Raw genomic sequence first — 11,925 nt, 5'->3', positions numbered from 1 at the left:
ACTACGGTCGAAATCACCTTTGAAGCCATTGCAGCTACTCGCACACCCAAGGAAAGTGATTTGAACCTGGGTTGCTTGGTACCACGCCCATGTGTTCTACTCCCTCTGTAAACAAATATAAGACGTTTTAGATCACTTACCATTAAGCTATTCCCACAGCTACTAAATATAATATAATTTATATAATGTGTGTGTGTATTTGTGTAGTACATATAATATATTTTTTATATGTTTGTGCTAACTGAAACAAGAAACTCGTCCTATGCTCTGATATTACCAATTTATCATATTTCTGCATCAAAAAAGGTGGGTAATGTTTATACTCGGATGAGCTAGCAGACAATGCTCCACATGAATCATGTAATAAACTTCAATCTAGGATAAGCATCTGAACGTCGCTGGAACGCAGCAACTAGTTCTACAATCCTAGTCTTCTGCAGCGTCTACGACTTCGCTTTGAAGATGCCGACCGATAGGATCTGTCACATTTAGGACACTGCGGTCCCAATCTCAGATATCTTATGCAAGTGTGCTTTAACCATGCGTTGTACTTGCATATGAGTTGCACATTTCCTCCACTTTCTGTAGTTTTATTTTTATAGATATCTATAATGTCCCTGTGACTCCACAAAGGCCTCGTCTGTAGATCATTTGCTGCCACCTGCTAAAACAATAAATGGAGATGGCAAAGGGCCGGGCCAAGGAGATTTTGTCTTTTCTTGTATCTCCTCTCCACCTTTTTCTCCCAAGCACCCTCTTCTCCCATGCATTCAGGATGTAGAGGGAGGTAACTGGAGGAATCAGAGGTCTGAGACAGGAAATCTCAAGCACCTTCAGACCTTTCCTGTGCACAAAATATCTGGTTTTCATCAGAAGGGGCGTTGCGCCTGCGATGACTGTGATTTGCCTGAACGTTTAGTTTGTGTGTTCCACCGAGCAAGGCCATGGGTTTCCTCATGATACGTTTTCATGCTAGATGACATGCTCCTACCCTGTTCCAGCCTTGTCTGAAGCAAAAAATGTTCTTCTTATGTGGAAATGTTTAGCCATGACCTGCACAGTTGCACACCATGCCCGCTGCTGTGTCTCACAGTGCAGAAAGGTTTTGGTCTTATTACCTTTTACTTCGTTTCAAAGTATCTGAGGTTTTTCTTTGTTCCAAGTCAAACATTTTTAAGTTTGACCAAGTTTATTGAAAAATATACCAACATCTACAACACCAAATTAGTTTCATATAAAATATTTGACATATTTGATGTAGTAAAATATTAATATATTTTTCTGTATACATGATCAAATTTAATGAAGTTCGAGTTATGACAGTTCTAGAACTTAAAGTATTTTTCTGTATACATGATCAAATTTAATGAAGTTCGAGTTATGACAGTTCTAGAACTTAAAGTATTTTTGAACCGATAGAGTACTAATAATACTTTTCGCCTCTGCAACTCAAAATGTGAACTTCTGTACTTGTGCATGCAGGATATCTGGTGTCATATATGCTCCTTTTTGCCAATGAAAGATGCTGCGCGTGCTGCGAGTGTGTCTCACTCCTTTAAACGTTTGTGGAGGTGCCGGCCCAACCTCACCTTCAGTAAGAAAACAATGGGCTGCAAGAAAAATGCACATAAACCGAGAAAAACAAGAAGAGATTACAACAGCAGAGTTGACCATATTCTGAAAAACCACTTAGGCACTGGTGTGAAGACACTCAGGCTTGAGTTTTATGGTCCTTACAATATCAACACCAGGAATTCTCTTGAGAGTTGGCTCCAGGTTGCTGTTACACGAGGCATTGAAAAACTCAACCTCATACTTTTACAAAGTGACCATTTATATGACAAGGCACTCTACAACTTTCCATGCTCACTTTTATCTAATGGCAGTGGACACACCATTCGTAAGCTTGACCTTCTAGGTTGCGCCTTCCGCCCCACGGTAGGAATCGGTTGCATGAGAAGCCTGACGAGTCTATGTCTGTATTATGTGAATATTGAGAGTGATGAGTTGGGGTTCCTTCTGTCCAATTCTCTTGCTTTGGAGCGATTGGAACTCGTGGAATGCAGTGAGATAATTTCCATAAAGATACCTTCACTGCTGCAGCGCTTCAGCTACCTGAAGGTGTCCTCCTGTTCCATTCTGCAAGTGATTGAAAGCGAGGCTCCAAATATCTCCGGTTTCTACCTTTTTCATGATGAAGAAGTAGATCAACAAGTACAGCTATTTTTTGGAGAATCACTGCAGATGAAGAAATTTTTCATATCACATTCCTGCGTTCTTCATTATGCTCTCGCCATCCTCCCATCCAGTATGCCGAATCTCAAAACTCTTACTATGCATTCGTATTACGAGGTACATACTCTAAAACTTGAGGTGTCTATGGACATATGCGTATATCTGTGGTTATTATATAGCAAGGGGATTGATGTTTGACATTTTTATGCAGATGGTCAGCATGCCAACGGTAGTAAGCAAATTCCTCCACCTCAAACGTTTGGATATTTCTTTATGGGGATGGAAGTTCCCCACGACATTTCTGCATGGGGACCATGATCTTTTCTTGCTGATTTCTTGTCTCGACGCGTCTCCTTGCTTGGAGACTTTCAACCTAGGTGTAAGTAACTGTTTGCCTGCTGTGAGATATTTCTTATATAGTGACTGCTGTATTGTTTATAGAGCAATAATAAATTCAGGTATGTTGGTTATTCATTCATGTGCAGGCACCAATGAGACGCGGGGAGCATGACTCAATTTTCGAAGACCCCTGCTCACAATTGGGGCGAATTCCAGGACAAAGCTATGCCAATCTTAGGCGTGTGAAGATCACTAAATTCTGCTCCATGAAGCTAGTGGTTAAGCTCACATGTCATATTCTTGACAGCACGCCATCGCTCGAGTGTCTCACACTGGACATAACTGATGGCGGGCCGACTTGTTCCAAGATTGCCAGATGCTTTGTGGACAAAGATACTTTTATGGAAGCCCCTAAAGCGCTTGAGGCAATCCGGACTTACATCGAGGGAAGGGTTCCTTCCACGGCTAAGTTGAATGTCGTGGAGCCTTGCAGCCAATGCCCCCCCCCCCCCCCCCCCCCCCCCCCTTGACTTACGAGGGAGCTAACTTGGATGAAGAATCCGGCGATGAGTGACAAGATCCAGGGCCTAGCTCCCTTGTAAAGGGTGGGTGTCCTTGGAGTAGTAGTATAAGGTTGTGTTGAGAGAGCTAGTAGTTTTACTTAGCCGTGGTGTAGTGGTAGTAGTATGACGCTGAGATATATATATATATATGGTAGTTTTCCCCCTTGCATAAGGTTGTAGTATAAGGTACCGATGACGCTGAGATATTATATATATGCTAGTTTTCCCCCTTGCGTTGGTGTCTTGTTATGGATGTTGAACATGTCTGGTATGGTTTCGTTTTAAATCCCCCGTTGATCGAAAAAAAGAACACATGCTTTTTTTTTCGAACAACAATAGATAGATTTTATTCCATCAACAACGTTTTACAGAGACTAGTGTGAAAGGTCTCGCACTTGACATGACGACAACATCTCTCGCAATGCTAGGTCTTGTGTCTAAGAGAGACATCGGAGTGCTACAGGCCTATTTTTAAGTTTTATCGCTAACTTTGCTTAATGATGCGCTTTAATATCAAGATATGTAATACTCTGGTGTGGATAAAAGATGATGATGCCTGAATAGAAGCAAGAATGGGCCTTATGTTCTAGTGACCCATGCCTATGGATATGGAACTCGCGTGCTGCTGCTGATGCAAGTACGAGACAATCAGTGTAGTATTGTGGTTTCAGGATGTGAAGAGTATCTGCTATATAAGTATTATTTGGCAACTGAAGCTGCTGCTGATGCAAGTACGAGACAGTCAGTGTAGTATTGTGGTTTCAGGATGTGAAGAGTATCTGCTATATAAGTATTATTGGCAACTGAAGTTGGAGCACAGCACAGAGGCTAAAGGCTGCTTGCTGGCTCAACATAATTCCAGTGGTTACTAGAAAGACTTAATCATGCGGGAGGGTTTTAGTGGTTTAATTTTCATTTTTATAGTGTTCACGTACGAGCATGTTTTAACAACGATATATATACTTCTACTTATCAAAATATAAGATGTTTTTTGGCACTATAACAATATCAGAAAACGACTTATATTTTGATAAGGATGAAGTATATATATACTAGTCTATGATGTCCAGCGCGGCCGGGCAACGCAGAAACAAAACCTAAACAGTAGCATCGTCCCCTTTACAAGCTGAACAAGCAAAGCTAATCAACCGATCACATGGTAAGCTAAGCTCCACTTCTCCACGCAAGTTTAGGAGCCGCTCGGGAAAGCTCACCATATGAACAGCTTATAAAAGGCAAAAGTAGAGTTGGTAGAACTAAGAAAATGCACTACATCACTCTAAAACTCCATGATGTCTTTCATATATGTAGTAGTAGTACTATAAACACAACGAAACACGCACACTCCAGTCCCATTGACCACTATCATTACAAAATGATCATCACAACAAAACCTTGGAAATTCCTGTCTTTTCCCTTCTTTTTTCCTTCAGGACATGCAGCAGTAATAAATACGAATGAAACGGCCCTTCTTATTTTCCGCACTGAATAACAAGGGCCACGAATTTTCGGAGAACTCAGCACAAAAACACACCAGTTCACACACCTTATCAAGCTGCCAGTGCCAGCGCCGACGCCACGGCCACGGCGGCGGTCACCCACCCGGCGACCGCGGACGGCGCGGCGCCGTCCTTGTCTGCGGTGGCGTCGTCGGACGAGGAGTCGTCGTCGGGCGAGTCCGCGGCGGAGTCATCGTCGTCGTCGTCCGATGGCGAGGCGGCCGCGGAGGGCTTCTTCTTGGTGGTCTTCTTCTTCTTGGGCCCCTCGGGCGCCGGCGCTGGGGCGAGGTCCTTGTCCTTGGCGACCTTGTACAGCTCCTTGGGCTGCAGGAACTTGGAGATGGCGTAGACGGCGAGCGGGTCGTCGTCCTTGATGGTGTAGGTGACCGACGCTGAGTTCACCTTGGTGTCGAGCTCCGCCGTCTCGCCGTCCTTCTCCACGTCGAAGCTGTAGTCCTTCTTGGCGACGTTGGAGGTGGCGAGCGTGCTCACCTTGCCGCTGTTGGAGGTGAGCAGCTGCAGGGAGTAGTAGTCCGGCACGGCGTGGTACAGCAGGATGGCCGTCCGCCCCTTGGCCGTCAGGTTCTTGTACTTGGGCATGAAGGAGGCGACGGCGGCGTCAACGGGGCAGAAGAGGGTGAGCCCGTTGTCCTTGGTGGCGTTGATGGTGCTGTATGCCTCGGCGTCGGCCGCCAGCAGGCCCGCGAAGCTCTTGCAGTACTTCTTGGAGAGCAGCTCGGTGATGTTGACCGGCGCCGGCGCCGCCACGGGCGCCTCGGCCTCCGGCGAGGCCAGCACCTTGCTGATCTGGAGCACCGCCAGGTCGTAGGGGATCTCCTTGACGGACTTGACGAAGGCCGACGACGGCGCGCTGTCCTCCGCGTCCTCCGCCGTGAACGTCACCTTGCCGCCCCGGTGCTGCGTGATGTTCACGTACCCAGACATGCCGGGGGCCGCGCCGGACTCCTGCACCACGACCACTAATCCATTTGAGCTAACTGCAGCCAACTAAGAAAGGTTTCGTACTAACAAAAAGAGCGTAATTAAGCATTTGCAGCTGAGTTGATGGGAATTCATGTAGTAGCTAGCTGATGCTGCACGGACCAAATGAAGCTCACCTAATTCATGCACAAAGGATTGTACTCCACAGCAATCTTGATGGTGACCTATTCAATTCGGCGTCTAATAACGACCAATTAATTTTGTACTGCCATCATGTCAAATGTGGAGTGATAATTTCAAAATTATTACAAACGTGGAGTACAGTATTTCGGTCTCAAAAAGACAAACGTGAAGCAACCAGTGGTTGGGTTGTTGACTCGACAGCAAGTCGGCAACATACACGCTCTCCACTCCGTTACAAAGAGGCAATCTTATCTATCACTCCAAGGTTTAAACTACTACAGTAGTAGTTTAAAAAAACGCCGAGATCCAGCCTGGGGAGCTCCAGTTCCCATCATTTTCTAATGACCCGCTAGCCGAGGGATTCGATGGGTCGATGATTGACCATAAAATCGGCAGAAAGGCCACTTCATCGACTCAACTCACGGCGACCGTTGTGCACTACGCTACACTACACACACTCGACAGCTTCATAATCACGCAGCTCAATAATTTAGGGCCAACGGGGAGACTGGCCGGCATGTGCATGTGCACCCACATCACATCAGTGCATAAAAATAAAACCATTGCCGGCCCGGCCTAGCTTCGAAAGCGACGCATGTCATGTCAGTATCGGACCAAAATTGGTTAGTGGGTATCCTTCAGCGACGATATTATTTGTAGGCAGTGCAAAGACACCATTAATTCCTCAGCTGGGTGGCCCAGGTTTGCTTGGCACTATGTCTCTAGCTTTAGACTATGATTAGTGGCCTTAGCCAGTGTAGTGTATGGGCAGGGCATCCACCACCATGGATGCAAAGCAAGCTTTCACTATTCTATCCGGAACCCCAGCCACCAACTACTACCACTTAACGAAGAACAACTCCAGCTGAGCGATGCTGCTGCTTCTCTGCAAACTGCAAAGGAGCAGCCGGGAAAATGGACCAGAAATGGATTCGAGATGTGTTTCTAATAAGGAAAAAACAGCATACGATGAATGCTGCTATTTCAAGAATAGACGTTTCTCTTTTCTTTATGCAGAAGAAAATGTTTTACGGGAGGAGCTGTGCAGCTTTTAAAACTGTCCAATGAAATGATGTCAGTACAGTAACTTTAGATTAAGGCTCAGAGCTAAACCAGCCTAAAATGGACGGTGCCGACAAAATAAACTCCTTCATTTGCGCCTCACCGACAGGAGGATAGCTTGGCCCCACCTGTCAGCGTCTCCGTCTCGGAGCTGAGGCGAAGACGGAGCAGCTCGCCGGGCACCGGCGGGGTAGGGCCTGGGTCTATCCGTCGGCGACTCTTCTAGTGAGAGCAGGGACTAGCAGCAGCAGCGGTATGGCTGGCCGGCGGTGAGCGAGGAGGAGGGTGCCGGCCTGGTGGGTATGAGTACATGGCTATGGTCCTATTCCTATGGTGGAGTACTGTACCTGGAACATGGAGGAGCACGCGGTGACGCCGTGCGCGAGCTGGTGGAGCTTCTTGCCGCCGTAGTAGTCGACGAGGACGTGAATCTGGAGCATGTGGCGGATGGTCTGCAGCGTGCGGCCGCCGCCGGCGAGGCTGCCCATGTCGCCGTTGGCCACGACGAGGACGGTGATGGTGCGGCGCTTGTTGATGTCCTGCGCCAGCCGCGTCTGCGTGAGCAGCTTGTTGAACTGCGAGTACTCCGGGTACTCGCCCAGGATCTTGGTGATGTTGTACCCCTCCGCCGCCGCCGCCGCCATGGCCAGCACCGCCAGCGCCACCAGCGCCGCCCGCCGCCGCGCCTCCATCGTCCTCCTCGTCCTCGGTGCGTCGGCGCCTGGAGCTCGGGATGGGGTGGGTCGGGGCGGGGCGGACTGGTGGAGAGCACTGAGCTGGGCAGCACCACTGAAAAAATCACTGATGGTGTAGTGATGGCCCGTTGCCGGGCTATGTAGCTGTAGGTGTGTGTACGTAGCGTCAGCGGGATCTGGCAGGCAGGGACGGGAGTCGGTGGCGCGAATGCCCCGGGAGGTGCGGGGTAATTACGGGGATGCCCCTGGAGGGGTGCCGTCTGTGCTCAGCTCGGCGTACGCGGCTCTGGCGAATCTGGGAGGCGTGTGGGGTTGGAAAGGGACAATATGGGGCTGGAAAAGAAGAGAAAGGCGGAGCGGGGCCTCCAACACGTGGCCGTGACCTGGCTTGCTGGGGTTTGGGTCGTCAACATTGCAGTCGTCGGCTTCGGCCTGCTACCGTTTTTTTTCTCTATGCAGGGTAGTCACTGATGCGTTGCGTTGCAGGGGGTATGGCGGAAGATCCATGGCGCATCTCGAATCGCGTATCATGTTTATGGTCGTACTACTTTAGGGCCTCTTTGATTCGTAGGATTCTTAAAATATAGGAATAGAAAAAACATAGGAATAGAGTGGCATGTTCTTTTCTACACTACAGGATTTGGAAGTGTCTTTGATAGCACAGGAAAAACAAAGGAATTCTAAAAAAGGTTTGAGTGGATGAAAATTTTCCTTCAAAATATAGTACAAACGAATCCTATGAAAAAATTCCAAAGGATTTCAATCCTATGAATCAAACGACCATCGTAGAAAAAAAATCCTAAGGATCCAAATCCTCCAAAAATCCAACGAAATTACTTTGTATCAAAGGAGCCCTTAGTAGTTTCGTTCTAGTGTAGAACGGTGATGGATACTTGGATAGGGGCAGCGCATTGGCAAGTAGATATATTTTTTCTATGGTAAAATTGCCATTCGATTGTTAGATACAAAAAAATTCCATGGCAAAACTTCATCAATAAGTGTTATCATCGTATGTTTCAAATAGATCTATAAATGGTCACACGACAAATTTAGGACATAAAGTTTCCCCAAAACATTGAAAATTTTCATGCAAATTTGTAATGGACACAAGAAAATTTTATGAATTGCACTTTTTTCTCATGTGTAAACCACCTAGCTTTAGCATCTTTTCAGAAGAACAAAATTCATAATTTTGCCATACAAATTTTCACATGTTGAATTATTTTTAGAGCATTTTTTCCTAATTGTTTTACCCAATTTTATCATAGGTACCATGAAAAATTTGCAATTAGACAATGTCAATCTTATTAATTTCATCATGACACTTTCAACTTAGGTAGAATGGTGAAAAAATCATATCATGGCAATTTTATTAATTAGACCATGTTAGTTTTTTGTCGTGGAAATATCACTTTAGGGACCATGGCAAAGACAGTCTATGGACCATGAAAAAATTATTTCTATAGGATGAAAAATTCACTTTTATGGACCATGGCAAATTCCTTTTCTTAACCATAGCAATTTTTATAATTTTCACAAAAATTCCATGTGTTGTAGAAAATAAATTCCCTAAATTTTCCATGTGGCCATTGCAAATACTAATAGGTGTCATGTCAATTTTGTTAATTAGACCAAGGTAGTTTTCTTGTGGGTACAATTGCACTTTTATTATGAGGTAATAGCACTGGGATCCTAGAACTTGCACACAATGTGATGGTTTGATCCTAAAACTAGCAAAGTGCACCTATTTCATCCCATAACTTGCACCTCTTGTGCATTTTTAGTCCTCAGCCAATCACAGCGTGCCAAGTGGACAGGTGGGTCAGCTCTGATCGTTTTGCACATAGCCCCCTGCGTTTAACACTAAGTAATATAGCTCCAGGCAGTCAACAGCCGCGCGGACTCGAGCAGCCGCGCGTTCTCGCGCCGGGACTCGGCGAGCTCCACCTCCGACGACTTCATGCACGCCGTGAACCCGGCCTCCTTGCCCCGGAACGTGGCGAAGGCCTCCTCGGCGTCGGAGCGGAGCCGGGCCACCTCGTCGGACAGCGCGCGGACCTTGTCGTCCTTGCGCTTCAGGGACACGTGAAGCCGGTCGGACTCGAGCCTCGCCGTCTCCGACTCGTGCTGCGCGCGCGCCAGCTGCTGCCGCGTCGCGTGCAGCTCCGCGTTCACCTCCTTGAGCGCCAGCACGAGCTCCTCCATCGCCCGCTTGCTCTTCTCCTCCGCGGCCAGCGCCACCCGCAGCTCGCCGCTGACCCGCTGCAGGTCGCGGTCGAACCGGCCCCTCGGCTTCGCGGCAGCGACGGCGACGGCGACGGCGCTGGCCTCGAGCCGCTGCACCGTGTCCCGCAGCGACGCGATGTCGATCCTGGCCTCCTCCAGCTCCATCTTGGTGATCTCCAGTTGCTTGGTCTGCAGCGACAGCGACTCGAGCATCCGGGACTCGGACTCCCGGGACGCGTCCAGCTCCGCCTCCAGCGTGTCGATGGTGGTGCGGTCGTTGGCCGAGTCCAGCGCCCTCCACTCCGTCACCTCCAGGACGCGGTGGGCGCGGTCGCGCTCCTCCCGCACCTTGCGCAGCTCGCCGCGGAGCTCCGAGACCTGCTGCTCCATGTCCGGCCGGACCGCCTGCATCCGGGCCAAGCCCTTGTTCAAATGCTGCACGACGATCGGGGCAACAACTCTCAGGCCGTAATGGCGCTGCGCTTGGCAACTGCGGGACATCCTGAAGCAGGCCGTCAAGGACACCAAGTTCGTCAAGGAGGCGCTGGAGGAGGCGAGGAGCGAGAACGCCATCCTTAATGATGCTTGGGCGAATCCCTCTGCGGCGAGAAGAGCCGCCGTGGTGAAAGCATGGAGAAGAACCCCGCAGAACCTCGCTGGCGAACCAGCTCGTCTGGCCCGGCGCCCCTTCTCAGGACTGCCACCTCGCGAGCATGTCAACGGACGAGATGAACGACGACGCCCACGCTGTCGCCTGCGAGAGCTGCAGCACCGTGCACTCCATGCTCCCTTCCGCCTCCGCGGACTTCTTCCAGTACGCGCCGGCGGAGGTCACCATCACTCAGCCGTCAAAGATGGCCAAGCTCATTGCTGGAGAGCCGGACTGCAGCTGGCTCTACGACGGTCCAGGCGCTGCCTCGAGCCGCACTGCAGCTGGCTCTACGACGGTCCAGGCGCTGCCTCCACCCACGAGCCGTATTACCTGACGGCGTTCTCCGGCGGCACAGACTTTCCGGACCGGAGCCCGTGGAGCCGCGGGGCAGCGACGCGAGGAGCTTCCTCGGCGCGCACGCCGCAAGGACCCCGACGGCCACCTCGCTCACCGGGTTGTTCCCGTCAGTGACGTGCTCATCAAGACATGGAATGACTCCGAGCTGTACGCTACGGAGCGGCATGCATGCATGTGTGTTGACTGCCTGGAGCTATATTACTTAGTGTTAAACGCAGGGGGCTATGTGCAAAACGATCAGAGCTGACCCACCTGTCCACTTGGCACGTTGTGATTGGTTGAGGACTAAAAATGCACAAGAGGTGCAAGTTATGAGATGAAATAGGTGCATTTTGCTAGTTTTAGGATCAAACCATCACATTGTGTGCAAGTTCTAGGATCCCCAGTGCTATTACCTCTTTTATTATTTAGACCATGTGAATTTTACTATGTAGACATGGCAATTTTATTAATTATAAAATGATAGTTTTATTATAGGTACCATGGCAATTTTAATATTAAGAGCATGACAACTTTACTATTTAGAACATGGCAATTCTATTAATTAGAATGTTGTAGTTTATTGTAGGTACCATGTCATTTTTTACTTTTTAGATCATGGTAGTTTTCGTGGGTCACTTGGTAATGCTAATGTACCATGGAAATTTTATTGATTAGATAATGATAGTTTTATCATAGGCGGGAATGGCAATTTTTTTAGTTCGGATTCAAAGTTTTTTCCATCTCATGTCACTTTTTATAAGAGATAATTCTGAATGAAACTTTTGACATGGCGATTTCCAGAAGTGACAAATCACATGGCACATTCATGATTTTTGTGGGAATTTCCAAATATGAAAATATTAGTTTTTTTTTAAATATGACAAATTTATTGGACCATGGCATTTTGCAGCACGTGATCACTAAATACATTTCAAATTTTGCATGTTTCTAGAGAACAATTGTTCTTTAAGTTTTGCCATGAGAATTGTTTTATTATTATTTTGAAACCTTCGCTTTTGATGGTTTAGGAATTGTGTTTTTTTCATGTGATTAATACAAAAAAAATTCTAGAGAAGAAAAACAATCTAATTTTATATCCAAATAGGTGGCAATTTTATGCTTCATAACACGACAATTAGTTAGTAATTTTTGTTTACCTACATCATGACAAATACTTTTCCTTTTTTACA

At 47.7% G+C, this 11,925-nt stretch overlaps 2 protein-coding genes across 2 annotated transcripts; both read right to left on the bottom strand.

Annotated features, from left to right (window-relative positions):
* Nucleotides 1–4,411: 4,411 nt before the first annotated feature.
* On the bottom strand, nt 4,412–7,714 carry LOC123399691 (fasciclin-like arabinogalactan protein 2). Its single transcript, XM_045094085.1, has 2 exons — nt 7,171–7,714; nt 4,412–5,602 (listed from the first exon to the last, which is right to left on the bottom strand). Exons 1-2 carry the CDS (start codon nt 7,513–7,515, stop codon nt 4,688–4,690), a joined length of 1,260 nt encoding a protein of 419 aa, XP_044950020.1. The 5' UTR covers nt 7,516–7,714; the 3' UTR covers nt 4,412–4,687.
* Nucleotides 7,715–9,229: 1,515 nt separating this feature from the next.
* LOC123399570 (calcium-binding and coiled-coil domain-containing protein 1-like) lies at nt 9,230–10,155 on the bottom strand. Its single transcript, XM_045093973.1, has one exon. It carries the CDS (start codon nt 10,153–10,155, stop codon nt 9,382–9,384), a length of 774 nt encoding a protein of 257 aa, XP_044949908.1. The 3' UTR covers nt 9,230–9,381.
* Nucleotides 10,156–11,925: the final 1,770 nt, after the last annotated feature.

The sequence above is a fragment of the Hordeum vulgare genome, chromosome 5H, assembly GCF_904849725.1.
Source record: "Hordeum vulgare subsp. vulgare chromosome 5H, MorexV3_pseudomolecules_assembly, whole genome shotgun sequence".
Lineage (NCBI taxonomy): Eukaryota > Viridiplantae > Streptophyta > Magnoliopsida > Poales > Poaceae > Hordeum > Hordeum vulgare.
The sequence above is the reverse complement of the archived record's forward strand: the minus strand, read 5'-3'. Positions and strand labels throughout refer to the sequence as shown.